Genomic DNA, 15,602 nt, shown 5'->3' with positions numbered 1-15,602 from the left:
CGTGCGACTAGATTTAAAAATAATCGTCAGTTGAGTAAATGTTTTTGATAGATTTGAAAGAATTCGCGTTTAAGGGGAACAACTAATTATTCAACTGGCGTACCGTCATTAAAATACAAAGATAATCGTGCGACTAGATTTAAAAATAATCGTCAGTTGAGTAAATGTTTTTGATAGATTTGAAAGAATTCGCGTTTAAGGGAAAATAACAATTTTGTCGTATCGACGATACTAAAGTCATAATAGCAGTTTGTAATAATAATCGGTTGTCGCTAATGGATACCAATAACGAAACAATAAATTTTTAATCGTCATTTCCAATTTATATTCTTCGGATAACTACAGCAGGGGCCAGATTGGTTGCAATGAATTTTAAGCGTGAGGGATAAAGAGTTATGGTTACTTTAATTTTAAATCAAACCTCTAAAAATATGGCAGAGAGAAAAAGCAGGTAACGTTCTAGCTAACGTTAAAAAAACAGACAAGTTCTGAATTTTATGAGAAAATTAAGACGAGAACTTTATACACCCGTGTTTTGATGACCTTTTCAATTTAAGTACTTACTGTTTGCGTCGTCAATAGTTTAGTTCATCGTTCGTTCAACGATTATCGAGTGTTATTCTACGGTTCTAAAGATATTCAAAAGTGCCAATTGAATAGAAGTATAAAAGAGTCTAAGTGGTATAGCTAACAAATTGGGGAAACGTATCTCAGATGATGTTAAACTGACGATGATCAATATGTCTGTTGATGTTAGACTGTAGTTTTAGTCTTACATTCTCCACTCCATTCTTTTGGTACTCTGTTACGGTCGATTGTACGTAATCCAATCTGGTGTATGTTTCATGCTCTTTGAATCTTATGCTCAAGCTCTTTTCAGTTTCATTATTGTATATCTTGCTGCAAAGGCAGAATATTTTACAAGTTTATGACGTAGATATGCGTACTGTTACATCCTACAAAGAGAGCTACGCGTAAATAAACGAGGAATAATGGCAATGATAATTTTTGTATTATATACGCATATGTGTGTATTGTATATTTTTATATATTTTATTGTATATTTAAAAAATTGTCTAATTCAGCGAAGCTTTGTTTATAAAAAAAGACGAACAATTTATTTCATGCAATGTTAAAATAAATAGTAACTTTCTTATGTTTAAATGATAAAGAAGTTTCTCCTGTCATTTTGCAATGTTATTATAGCGTTGATATAATACGAATTAAGAATATAATACAGGTAGGTTTCAGTAAGACAATATCAACGTCCTCTATTCTATCAGGAATTATAAAATAATCCAAAAAATATGATACAAAGGTACATAATGACATATATATATTTAAATATATCGATCCATAACACATTGAATTACGTACACGTTATCTGTAATTAACTGTACGATGTTTGACAGCGAAATGAAGGTGATATTTCTTCTGCACCAATTAATTGAATCTGAGGAAAGAAAAAAACATGTCATATCTAAGAGAAACGAAGAATTATTTCTATTCACATTTGAAAGATTCGAAGAATTAAATGATTTTTTGGTATGTAATTTGGATAGAAACAATTTTTGCTTTTAAGAAGTTTCACATTGCTTTTGCTTTTATAACTGAACTAAAAAGATTAATAACTGAAGATATCATGAATTATTGGAATCATGTTTACTTTTCAGTTTAATAAGTTTAATACAACTTACTTTAATTTAAATTTTAATGATTGAATCTCAATGAACGCTCTGTGAAACGTAACCAGAGAAACAATCCACCGCGACCTAAAGATACTCACAATAAAAGGAGAAATATCAAAGTACAGCAATAGATATAATACACGTGTAAGCAATCACCCGAACCCACCGGTGACCCAACTGTTGGACAGTACAGAACACATCCGCAAACTAAAAAGACACTAGCCTCTAGAACTACACAATAGATTCAGCTGAAGTAGAACATTCACTCGCATAAAAGCCAACTGTGAGTAATTTCAAATTACTCCGCGTGCCACTGTATCATGCCAGCCTAACTTGCTTATAATTCTCAACGAGAATTGATTATAATATACTTGATAACTAGAAAAAATAAAAAAGAAATTCACTCAGATCTGATTATGATATTATGACTATGATATTCGAGGTAATATTACGATTCAAACTTAAAAATCTTTCAATAATTTCAACGAATATACGGTATATAAGAATAAATGTTTAATGCCGAAGTTAAAAATGACAACGAACGACATAGATCATCCCAATAAAAATTAAAAACAGCGATTTCAATCGCGAAAAATCGTCAAACAAACAATGAATTAATTGATTAAACATAAAAAGTTTATGGTTGTATCGCTGTTGAAGTGAAAAACAGTCATGGTAATTTGTTAATCTACAATTTAAAAATACGTAACTACACAATCCATCGATTGATCGTATTACATTTTTCACGCATTTATGTACAGGCGTTTCGTTTAGAACAGGCTATCTAAACATCTCTTTCAATTCTGAGGTAACAAAGAATATCTTACATACAATTCGAACAATATGAAAGGGACAATACGCCGTAAAAAGTAAATTATCGCGCCAATGTCATATTATCTTTCATAGGTTATCGATGTGCTTTTATACTTAAGTGCGTATTATTTTTCTTCTACATATTGTAGCTGACATTAGAATGCGTTCAAAGTGTACGTGTAACGATATGACCTTGAAATAACCATCGACTCGCAAAATTAGAGTTTAGCATGAACTTTATTTTTATCGAGATTGTATACATCGCCGACGATCAAAGATAATTTTGTGACTGTACATTACTGTGTTTACTATCGCACCACATTTCTTCGTCAGATTTCTTTCAGAAACATTTATTAGAATATTAATTTTGCCGGTTTTAACTACGATGCCACGGCACCGAGAGCATCGCTTTATGACAGAACGCAGATTGTCACGGTGATTTTCAGCAGCGGCCTTTTCGATAATGTCTTAGTATTCTTCAGCCAGTGCGTTTTAATCACGCTTAACGCCAAGACTAATGTATCTTTTATAAATGTACTATATCTGTCATACTTGTCGTTGAACTTCAATTAAAATCGTATCGTAGTATAGCGCCGAGTTTATTCGAAGCGCCACTAATTTTCCTTGACGAAATTAAAGGAAGGAGTTTACAATGAACAACTTACAACATGACAGACAATATGACAGAATAGTTAGAACTTGTGATCTTAACCCCATTATTGCTTACTTCCATTTCTGGCATTGTAGTAAAGGAACATCATCTCAAATACTTATCTGTATAACATTTAGGAAAGCGAGTGGCGGAGATACCTTAGGAAGCTCATAGCGATCAGGTACTCTAGATACATATTTGTAGTGTGACATGTTAAGTAAACATGTTTACTTACATCGAGTTCTCTCGCGTTTTATGCTGAGTCCGCCAGTGTCGATGTAAATAAACTCACATTCTAATGTCAGCTATAACACGCAATAGAAAAGAAAAAGGTTGATCTATATGCAAACTAATACCAGCTTCGAACAAATGACCTTCGGGCAAAATATTCTTTGCGCATATTTATCATCGTATCATTACGCATTATCGCCAATACGCATATACATTCTTTATTATCATATAAAATATATATGAAATATTTTTGTATGTCGTTGCGAGTTCGGCAAATATACGTTTAAGCGGCTCTTGTTTTTAAACATTTTTTCCAAAAAGAGAAAAAGAAACGGTCGGATTATAATCCAGGGTTCCGTTGAGATCTTCTATCCTCTAGTAGGATACGAGCCAATACAAAAATTTCGCCCTGAATTCCCCGGTCAATGTCAGTTTTGCAGCTACGTTTTTGTACATATCTTCGCTCATCTAGAGGTGTATGATGGTTGTGACAAGTAATTTTCGAACACTATGTACATAAATCCACACTTTCTATCATAATTTTTATTTGCCGTACTTTGTTTTATAAATAGAATATATAAATTCATAAAAAAATATCTCCTCCTATTTCAGATTCGAGCACTGCTACGGGACCTGTATTTATCGCTCCAGTTGGAAATCAAACAGCTGCAATCGGCCGTGAAGTCGTTTTTTCTTGCTGTGTTCGCAATATTGGAAAATATAAGGTAATTGAATATAAATAAACTCTCACTACTTTACGGTAATGATTCACGGAAGCGAAACAAAAATATTTCACAAATATTTACAATTATAAAATTACGAAAGTTAACTTAATATTTTTAGTTCTACTCATATTCAAAATGTTGCGAAATACAGCATTCGTTGTATAAAAAATGTATATATATACACACACACATTCCTAATTCAATATATACATAAATTAAAACCAAAACTAAGAGTTATATGATAATTTTTGTATTTATTTCGTAAAGTATAAAAATAATGAAATACTCTTTAGATTCAGTTAATCTCTATCACCTAATATAACAGTTTTAATATTGTTTAATAGAATTTTTGAATCGCTAGTTTTACTCTTAAGATCTTACGCACAGTTTGAGAATTCTCCAACCAAGAATGAAGTAAGCTAAACTAAAATACATCTTACCATTTTCGTTTTATCGTTAATATATTCAAATGTTTACAAAGTAATGTTATTCACAATACAACTTTATGAATAATACCTAAAAAATAACATGAAAGTGACGATATTACACGTATAGCAAGTGTTACAATCACCGACATGCACATGTTTTCGATTTGTATCAAAGAAGATCAAGCAATAATGTGCATTGAAAGGTACAACGAATTTTAATAACGTTCGGTGATGAGTAATCTTGTACGAAACTTCGTTCAAAACGGGCAGAGTGTCAAATTAAAAAATGTCAGTCAGAATTTAAAAGCGACAAGTATGCGACAAAATTAAATCACCGAAGTTGACAGATTCTCTCTCTCTCTCCTCCTCTCTTCCTTTTTTCTTATTACCCACTCTCTCTTCCAATGTCTCGTATTTAAACAACGTGTAACAACGTGTTAAATAATGTAATGTGTCGTTAAAAATCACGTAACCACATAACAGAGAAACATTCATTTAATTAAAGAGAAAAGAAAAACGATTAATTTCATCTAGCGATAGGTACTGCAGTTCAACGTTTGTGTACGCTTCTGCGAAAAATTTTCCCTGGAGTACCTCTCGTTCCTAATCCAACCGAGAGTTATCCTCCTTCCAACGTTAGCTATATTTAGTAATAAGTTTTTCGATCGAAATCTATATATTCGAAGAGGAAGAGGGAACGGTCGAGGGAAATGGAAGCACAGAAAGCGTGAAGAAGGAGATAGTAGAGAAAGGGGTGGTAATATGTGTGTATGTGTTGAGAAGAAGAGAGAAAGAGAGAATCGGAACTGGATGGTGGATTGAGGAGTAAGTAGAGACGGAGAAGACACATTTTCCCTGGCGACAGATTCCACCCGTAAAGTATCCACCTAGATGAAATATTCGGTCTATAGAAAGCCACTCAAGGCAGCTTGGCAGGCAGGGATGGATTAAGATAAGCTCGGCCCCCAGTCAGATCCAAATAGTTTCCGGAGATCTTTTATGAGAGAAAATGCCAGCCAAACTTATAAACGTTGTTTTACTTTCATATTATTTTCAAATTGAATGCTCTAAGGATGACTGGATTATGGTATAACGAAAATCGACAGAAATTAATGCGGTTTCTGTGTGTGGAATATTTTCTCTCGTCGATCAATATGTCGTACTTGCCGAAACGAAGGGAAACTAACGAGAAAAGAATAAACGATCAATTTTCACTTTAAAATTAATTACACGTAACACTTTCCTATTTCTATATTACATTCGTTGTCGACCCACTTTTCTAAAAAAAACAGCAACTTTACGTGCGCGAAGATGTTACATTTCGTTACTTTATCGATCGTCCTCGTCGAATTTCGCTTCTTGCTCGTTTCTCTCACGATTCTCCCCAGTATATTCCTCTGCTTTCGATTAATTTTCGTGTCCATTAATTCCTACGAAATACAAGGCGGCGAACAACAATCTACGATGATAAATTAAGTCGATAATTGAATCAATGATTGGTTAATTTAAAAATGATAAATATGATCGATGCTATATCGTTCTCACGCTTATCGTAAATGGTACGATAAAGACAAAATGAAATGAAAAGCATGACGAAGCATACGATTATTAAATTTGTGTACGAAAGAAAGTATTCGCAAAGGAAATATTAGGTTGTCCGAAAGGTTTCTTTCGTTTTATGAGGAAATAATAGACTTGATTTCACGTTTGTATGAACATGCATTGCTGTAAAAAACATGTTTGCGAAAAAAGACACTTTTCGAACGACCTAATACGTAAAAAACAGCGAAGAGTCTCGAGCGATGCAATATGGGGATATATCGAAAAATCATTAGGATTATTCGAGCAACTACATGAAAATTTCTGTTACTGTAAAGAGTTGGTTGTTGTCACGGCAAAGGTAAGGAAATGACAATGGATTTTCCAGGTTGGCTGGCTACGTGCCTCGGACCAGACGATTCTCTCAGTCCACACTAGAACGGTAACGCACAATGCACGTATCTCGGTCTCCTATGAGACCAGCGGATGTTCCGGGTCCGGCGCAACGTCCGGTAACGCCTTCGGGGTGACAGGAAGTAGCCAAGCCACGGAGGAAGTCGTCAACGGCACGTGGCGGCTGCACATTCGTCAGTTGAAGGAGTCGGATAGAGATTGTTACATGTGTCAGATTAACACCAGCCCGATGATATCAGAACTCGGATGTTTGGACATTTTAGGTAAGAATTGTTTACATTCCATACAAAGTAATTCTTCTTTATTTTGATTAACATCGTACGGCTTCCCATATCGAACCTCCATTATTTGAATCCATTGTTCTAATATCGAAACATTTTTCCATCCAAATATTCTTTTATTTGAACAGAACGTCTGCTAGTAACAAATGCTTTCTTCGTGTTACAAATACTATTATATGTATCATTGCATGTATCTATACATACTATAAACTAAAATTAATAATAATAATATAATAAAATAATATAAAATAGTATAAGAAAAATAACACTGGATGGATTTTGATACGGTTCTCGCCTTTTTAAGGAATATTTATCGAGTAAGGTTTGAGTGTGCGAAACGTTAACCTGTGACAAAAGGAGGCAGATGTCAAAAATATGAACCTGAATTATAAACCTTCATAATATACATAATAATTATAAAAAATATGAATCGCTGTCACGATATGTACAACGACTTGCTATTAGCGAGACGATATGATCTCACTCTCCAGGCAATGTCTTTTTTTCAGCGTGAAGCATCACGGCTTATCAGAACGCATTCTAAATATATAAATATATACGTTCAAATTGAGATAAATTTGTATAAACATTGAAACGAAACAATTTAAATACTATTTAATTTTAATATTTAATTTGTTATTTTTTTGAGGACGATTGACGCATATACATACATATGACGCATATACATTGTACGTGTACTATCAACGTAGCCCATATATCCGCATACGCATTCGGCGAAAACAATAATTGATGAAGCCGAAGCGCACATACGTACAGTGTGTCCGTTTGAGCATCTATACGCGATTATTTCTGTAACTATCAGAAATACGAAAAAATTTTTCATATGGAAGTTGTACGGTATCGAGAGGTCAGAAGCTTTGCAATTTCGCTGTGTAACAATCGTTTCACGAACTACAGAACGTTTGCCACGCCAGTAGAAATTCGCAAAATTTTCATTGTTAAAAATTTTATTTTTATACAAGGTTATACATTATATAATGTCCCGGGCAAAGACCGGATATATGTAACAACTAGTCAGACCATAAATAGTGAACGAATATAATTGCTATTAATTAGGATTTTACACCACATCTACGTTGAAAAACTGAAATCAACAAGGAATTTTTGCTGTTAATTGGCATATTTTCTCGTTTCATCGAAGCGAAACGCGCAAAAAAATTTCATGAAACGTGGAATTTATGATAAGCTACGCAAAAGTTGAAATATTTAAATAAACGAGGTTAATTATATTAATTTAAAGATTTTGTATTGCGTTTTAGATCGTGATGACGTAAACGGTTTCCACAATTTCTCATGTTATTTAATGCACGCAATAGGATCGGACAGGGTTTAAATCGTACAAATTATACATATATGGTACCGCAATGAAATATACTGCAATTAGCGGAGACTGTAATGAATGTTACTTCGCAAAATGACGAAGGGTTAATATGGTAATCGAACATTTAATCTTTCTATTCAAATACCGGCGCGATTTAAATTACTGTAGTAATAAATTGTCGTGATCGAGGCACAAAGAAATCCTAATAACCAGCTAATCTTGTTATCGAAACTACTCTGCAGGTAGACTCTCGAATCTGTTTACAATGACGAAACTTTTACCTTGTTAGAAATAATTGCTTGGAAAATTATTTAAATAGCCTTACCAGTTGACTTTTCCATTTGAAATCGATGTTGAAATGTTGATGATGAAAGGCGTTACTTTGAAAATGGTTTTATTTAAACACTGAATACGATATAATAAATATTTCAGTTTTGTAAGAGTAAGTAAAGTAATAGTATAATCAAATAAATACAAATTTAAAACCATTTAAAAAGGATCATATTGTGTCTCTTTAATTTATGAATTATTATACTGTTGCTTTAAATAATTTCTAATATAAGCGATACAAATTCGTTGTATACCAATTTATTTGAAATATCGTGGAAAAGTTAGAAAATATAATATTTAATTATATTATTTTTGTATATCTTATTATAGTATTGTATTATTTTAGTTGTATTATTTTTTATGTAACACATATTTCTAAACAGCATATTTCTAAAAAACACTCGAATTAGGTCGGCAGTATTTACGAAAAGTCTTATTGAAAATTATATAGAATAAATATAAGACGTAGAAATTAAATCCAATATATTTCTTGTTTACTTGGATAGATGTACAGGATAAATTACCTGCTCTAGACTCTGCTACCTTAAATTACACGTGAAACGTTTGCTATATGAAAAATTTTTTCTTACAAGCTTGTATGGCACCAAATACTTCGGTAATTACTGTTTTCTGGACACATACACCCGAATAATTTTTTATCCAGCGTTCGATACTCTTCCAAACTGCGACATTAAACGATATATGTTATTTTTGATAAACTCAAACTGGCATTTCAATAAAAACGTAACATAACAAATATTTAATCAAATATCACGTTATACGCTTTGCCCTGATACCATACGGGTTTTAGTCAAAATATGTTTTTCATCTAACAAATAGCGTACAAGTAATTTACAGTGGCAGAGATAAGGGTAGAAAGTTAAGTGACTCGTCTGTACGTGAGAGTTTATGCATGTAATATGGTTCCATATTTCCGTCATCGAAAATTGAGATAACCGTCCATTTTCCCAAAGTCAGATAAAAATCTTCAAGATGTTACGTAAATATTTCTTTTACCCGTGTTGCGAAAAATATATCAAATCTGTACCGATCCAGCGATGGGGAAACCTAACTGGACTTCTACCTAGAACAATCTATCAAACAATTAGGATTTCAAATCACTAGATTTAATTATGCAATCGAAGGAATTCGTTTTCTCGTCCCTTATAATTTTATACAGATATACAGAATGTCTTATTTAAATCGATTCCTTCGTGAGTACTTTCGAAGCTTTTAATAGTACTATCAGATGTTACAGATGGAAGTCGAAAATTTCCAAGGAAGATGTTAAAATATCACCTGAGATTCAATGTTCTTTTTACATCAATGGTTTTATTGCATTATTAATGCAATAAAAATATATGATTTCAATGAAGAAGACAGAGAGTTGACCTTCGTATAGCGCACTTTATGCATCCATCTACGAAATAGCTAACTCACGTCAAATTATGTTTCCCATAATAACACGTTTATTCGAAACATCTGCCAATATCGTCGATAGTTTTTGACGCATTCGTGGCTATCGATTTAAATAGAATACCATAACGACTAACCATCCGATGTCAAGAAAGTACAAGCTTCTTCTCGCCCTTAAAAGGAAATATTTCTTTTACGACTTTTTTCGCATTCTGTGTTGCTTCGCTAAACACAATTTCCACGTCCGGAAAAAAAGCAAAACCAATGTCATTGGGCCATTGCCAATAAATCGATCCACCTATTTGTCTGTCTTCGTACAACTCTAGTTTCACTGTCTTATGATACAAATTGCATGTATTTCATTTACAATAAATATTTCTTCGAAGCCAGGTGGACGAATTTTCTTTCACAGCAATGTATATATTTTTATTAATTATATTAACAATATATATTATATTATATTAACAATAGTATATTGTCACGTATTGTCGTTAAATCTATAAAAGTCATTGCATCGTATTATGAATATGATAAAACATGTCAGTCATAACTTAATTAGACATTAATTTATGACTTACAAATTATATTGTCCGATAAATTAAAATCTTTCTGAATCCTATAATACCCACTATTATCTGGTTGCGAATACGAATCCCGAAGCAGAACTGATCTATTACTGCAGAAAACGCAAATTTTGGTAAAAAATGATGAGTTACGTGAAAATAGAATCAAAATATTATTATTAATAACAACTGCTTAGAACTAAAACTATTAAACCTTTTTCTAGGTATCGAGACAAAAGATTGCCTTAAAGGTAAATCATTAGGAAATCACCAAAAAGTTAAATTTTATTATCTCGTTTAAAATTCTAGACTATGAATAATACACATACTCGATATTACAATAATCTCAACAATTATACATACGTGCAATTAAATTAGATTTCTGTTCCATTTTTACCCGCCATGCCTTTTGATGACTGTTTCGTCAAATTTTTATTTATATTCTTTTATCGTTATCCGATCCTACGAATACTGCAAATGATTCTATAAATAAAATTCAGATTTTGGGTAGAATGGGAAAGCCGCAATGCACTATTTTTATGTAACTGTTGGAAAAAGTATCTGCCAACTTTTATCGTATATTTCAAATAGTTATCTTCTGTCGATGCAAAATTTTGCTTTGCCTGATAATCTAGATCGATTACCACGTTTTATATGGAACCAGCAAGCGACCTGATATTTATACACGGAGATGTACATCGATTCATCAAATGTATCACCAACATGAACTCGTTTAAGAAATTAAAAAAAAAAAAAAAAAAGGGGAGATCAAATCAGTAGAGCATTGAGCTTGCCATTTTTACGGCTTGATGTTTAAAAACGAGTCCATTCTCTTATTTTATAGGGTCATTTATAGGCGATAAATATTTATTGATGCACAAGATTTCAGTATCACATATTGTGAAAAAATCTAATGCGGAAAATTCACAGTTACCAGCAAAATTAGCTATTTCGTTACAATGAAAAGTCATACAAGTAGATTCTACTCGACACAGCACCAGATAACGTAAACTCTACTGACTTTACTAAATTTCAGAAACGCTATTGCACACAACCTACGGGCATGCTCCCATCTACAATCGAGTTACAACTAGAAATTCCATAATAAATTACAAATACGTTACTGGTAGCGGAAGAGCATACTCTATTAATATGTAAATCATTAATATATAAATGTAACGGATGCAGAAAATTGTAAAATGTCCACATTGAAATATTGGCGACATAACTTAGCCAGCAAAAAGCAAAATTAATATTCCGCAATCAAATTTTCTGTGGTATCCCAATCTGATAACTTTGCTAAAATATATATATATATAGTACCTGGATATGTAAATTAATTAATATGTTATTCGAAATCCAACCATTCCAAAAGAATTTAATAATGATCTTCCAAATGTATTACCACGTAATCACATATTAATAATGGTCTTGCACAAATCCATTATCCTATTTATAATGTGCACATCACACAGAAATACAATAGTATAATTTGATTGTAAATCACTTGCTAACACAGAGACAGAAAATAGATTTATAGAATCGTTATACAACTCATACATATATGTGTATGTAAGTACGTATGTTTCGTAACCGAGAATGACAATAGCGATACTTCGTTAGGGCTTAAATGGTTTCTTTTCTCGGTTATCTCGACACACTACCACACACTATACACTACCACTGCAGATCTTACTTAACAAATGTCGGCCGGATATTTTATATTATCAAGAAACGAATCTTAAACCCGAACAAATAATGAAAGTAACATTCATACGTTAGAAATCAAAACTCGTTAGTCGCAAATGAATAATTTCAAAATCGCTTTCAACCTGGAAATAGTATCATTAAAATTGTATGTATTTCAGAACATATATTGTTGCAAGATATATGTATTTTTTTTAACTGTTACAATCGGAACGAAATAAAAATAAAACTTCCAATTAATTATATTACATTAAACCAGTTGCTACAGTTGCAGAATCCAGAAAAAACCAACACAAGAGGAAAGACATTGAGAAAGTAATATTGAATAATAACCTTCTAAATGATCTCAGGCAAACTCATTTCAAGATTGCAAATAGTACCATTAATTACGTTTGAATTCCATAAAAGTGGGAATTAAAAAATAAAAAGGAAACTGTAATAATGGCTTCCTTCCCCACAGAAGTAGCCACACAAGTCCTATAATTGAACAACTCTCGAAACTAAAACCGACGACTTTCTATTAATCAACAAATTACGTAGAATAAAAGGAGCAATTAATATACAGTGCTTGCCATTAAATATTAGTTACTCTTATTCGTTATATTTATTGAAAAACTCGAATAAATTATACTTCATTTATCATTTTACATTATAAAACACATGTCGTGTGAATGAAATGATACGTTAATCAAAGATATATTCTAGAACTTACTATGATCGGTAGTATGTTTAGTATAGTTAACGTGAGAATGCAAAAAATACAGATTTCGAACTTGATGGAATTGCAAAAGAATCTCGTGACGAATTCATTTCTTAATGGTATAAAATAATTTCTAACACGTTCCAATTCCGCATGAGAAAATCGTGTATTTTTAGACGTTCGGATTATTTTTATAATTGGCGAACTTTCTAACACGATCACGGATATCTGCTACTTTTGAGACTGTGTGTTGATGGAAGGTACGCTATTAGGTTCGCGATCCGAACGGTCGATGAACGAACCTTAATAAGTAATTAGGGACTCATCGTCGCCTGCTCAATAGCAATTACACCGTGTTACAATATTGCTTGGAGAATCAACACCCTTAGCACATGGATCGTAATTCTCAGATTTGGATGCACACTACAGAGATGCTGCTAATTGCTGGAAGACCGGTATTGTAAACTACCAATTGATCGAAAATCGAGAAGCATATCTACAGAGATATTTTTACTGAGAACTGGTTAAACTCCAGAATCAGAGTAAGAAGGAACATGGACTTAGATTAATCCAAAATGGAATCTCTTAAGATTCAAAAATTATATGATTCTTAAGCAAAGCTTCATACAAAAATGCAGAAACTGTATACAACATCCTACAATATACGGTAAATAAACTTGATAAATGATCAAGGTTTAAAAGAAAAAAAACATGTTTTTTTAAATAATCCAAATCAAATCTAAAGATCAATCAATAGTAATTTGCAGGATTTTAAACTGGAATCGTTGCAATATTTTAATAAACGATTATACGTATACCTTTTGATGCGATAATAAACGATCGTATTTTATTGGAACGTATAAAATATTCTTACTATTGTTCCACATAAATTCCAATTTGCATTGGATGGAATATATTATACGGCAATGTAACGAGCAATGAAACGCACATCTTCCTTTTTTCCCCTTTTCCACCATTATTTCCATTTCCTTTTCTCGCCATTTAACGTCGAGAGGCGTTCATTGAAGGGATAATTATTATGTTCTCAACGTTTCGAACATTAGCAATTTCTTAGTCCGCCTCTATCTCTTACTACTCCTAAATCGAGTCTAGTTACCTATACCGACTAAACATTAAAGACCGTCTCATTATAATATCCTTCGCCTAGGGTTGTGCCTACGGAACAGAAGGATCTTTTGAGAACTTTAACCTACAAAAGTCTTTCATCAATTTCGAACTTTGACATAATTTCTTTCTTCCTTAGTTTTACCACTTTTTACTATGGAATATTACACTGCATCTCGTTTACCTTTCAAAAGCTTCTACATAATCTGTGATTAAAGGAATATGTTCACGTCAAAGAAGGAAATTATTAATCGGTTTCATGGAGCTTTCTATTAAAATGTAAAATATCTTATTCTTTGACTTACGAGAATACACTGTTGCTACAAGTTTAGCTATGCAATTTCATTCTCGAAATAAAAAGAATCGATTTACATTTGTTAACATATAAATAACAACACGTACTAGGGTAAGTTATATTTATCCGTCAATGCATTCACTTCATCGAAACAATTTTCCTAAATCATTTTCAGATAATGATTATAAATAAAGAGAGGAAAGTAACACGAAGAAATTTTCTTTAGAAAAATTATATGTATGTGTGTAATTTAAAGCTTGAAAATTTGTGGCGTTTATAAATTTATATTATCATACATTTATTTATCACATTTGTTTATTATATTTATTACACATTACTTATTACATATTATACATTTTCACTAAATTAAATAAATTATTATATATGTAGATACATATGTATGTACGTATATAATTACATATATAATTTAGTTCAAGTATATTCATTTCAAACTCTAGTATTTTGAATTACTTTTTTGTCTTTACATTATATATTCATAGAAATATATTCTCAATTTAGACAAGAAGAAATAAAGTCAGTAATATTATCTTCAAGTGAATCATAAAATTATGTTCATTTATTCATATTCGCAGTATGTTACCTTGTGTATGTAGGTAAATTATACAAAATATTGTTAAACTGATTATAATGATTTATACCATTTAGGTACAAAATGCTGTCAATATCAAGTAAACCTTCAAGCAAATGGAGCCTTACATTTAACAAACTAATGTTTAGTAAAAGACTAATATCCAGTATGCATAGTCACTTTAATCTTATAACAAATGTTAAAAGTAATTCCACTGAATACTCAGACTTATTAACTTTGTGGACAATTGTCTCTTTAGATCTTTCCATGGCAGTTGCAAAATACTATAATATTTCTATTAAATATCTTATTTAATAGAAACGTATACATTTTATTTTTTACTTTATTATTTAACATGATATTTGGGCGTCATTTCAGCTAACGAAATTTTAAAACACTTCGTATAACATACGTGTTTAACATGTTCTTAAAAAATATACGAATACTTTAACGAGCCGCTGTATACGCGTACATTCGAAATTTACGTATGTGAGGATAATATTTAAATATCAAACGAAAACGCACAAAATATCTCTTGATATTTTGGAGAGGAAATGTAATTTTTTGCTATACATTGTTTTTGTATATTTTTGTTAAAAGTTTTGGTGGATCTTGAAGTGCTTCTTATATATCCTCAGTCTCAATGGAGAAGGAAATATTTTGCGATATAGAAGTATTTGCATATCGAATTCATCGTGCCCTACCACACCTATTAGGTCATCGCATAAGTTCGTTCCGTTTTTCGAGCGGTTATATATGTTAAG

At 31.9% G+C, this 15,602-nt stretch overlaps 1 protein-coding gene across 1 annotated transcript in view; it reads left to right on the top strand.

Annotated features, from left to right (window-relative positions):
* The window catches only part of LOC126928720 (lachesin-like), a 96,601-nt gene that overhangs the window by 64,933 nt on the left and 16,066 nt on the right, over positions 1–15,602 (top strand). The window contains exons 2-3 of the mRNA XM_050744420.1: positions 3,997–4,109; positions 6,465–6,753. Of these exons, the coding sequence (XP_050600377.1) occupies positions 3,997–4,109; positions 6,465–6,753 (402 nt within the window). The remainder of the gene's footprint in view (positions 1–3,996; positions 4,110–6,464; positions 6,754–15,602) is intronic.

Source organism: Bombus affinis, chromosome 2 (assembly GCF_024516045.1).
Source record: "Bombus affinis isolate iyBomAffi1 chromosome 2, iyBomAffi1.2, whole genome shotgun sequence".
Taxonomy (NCBI): Eukaryota; Metazoa; Arthropoda; class Insecta; order Hymenoptera; family Apidae; genus Bombus; species Bombus affinis.
This window is presented reverse-complemented; position numbering and strand designations above follow the sequence as displayed.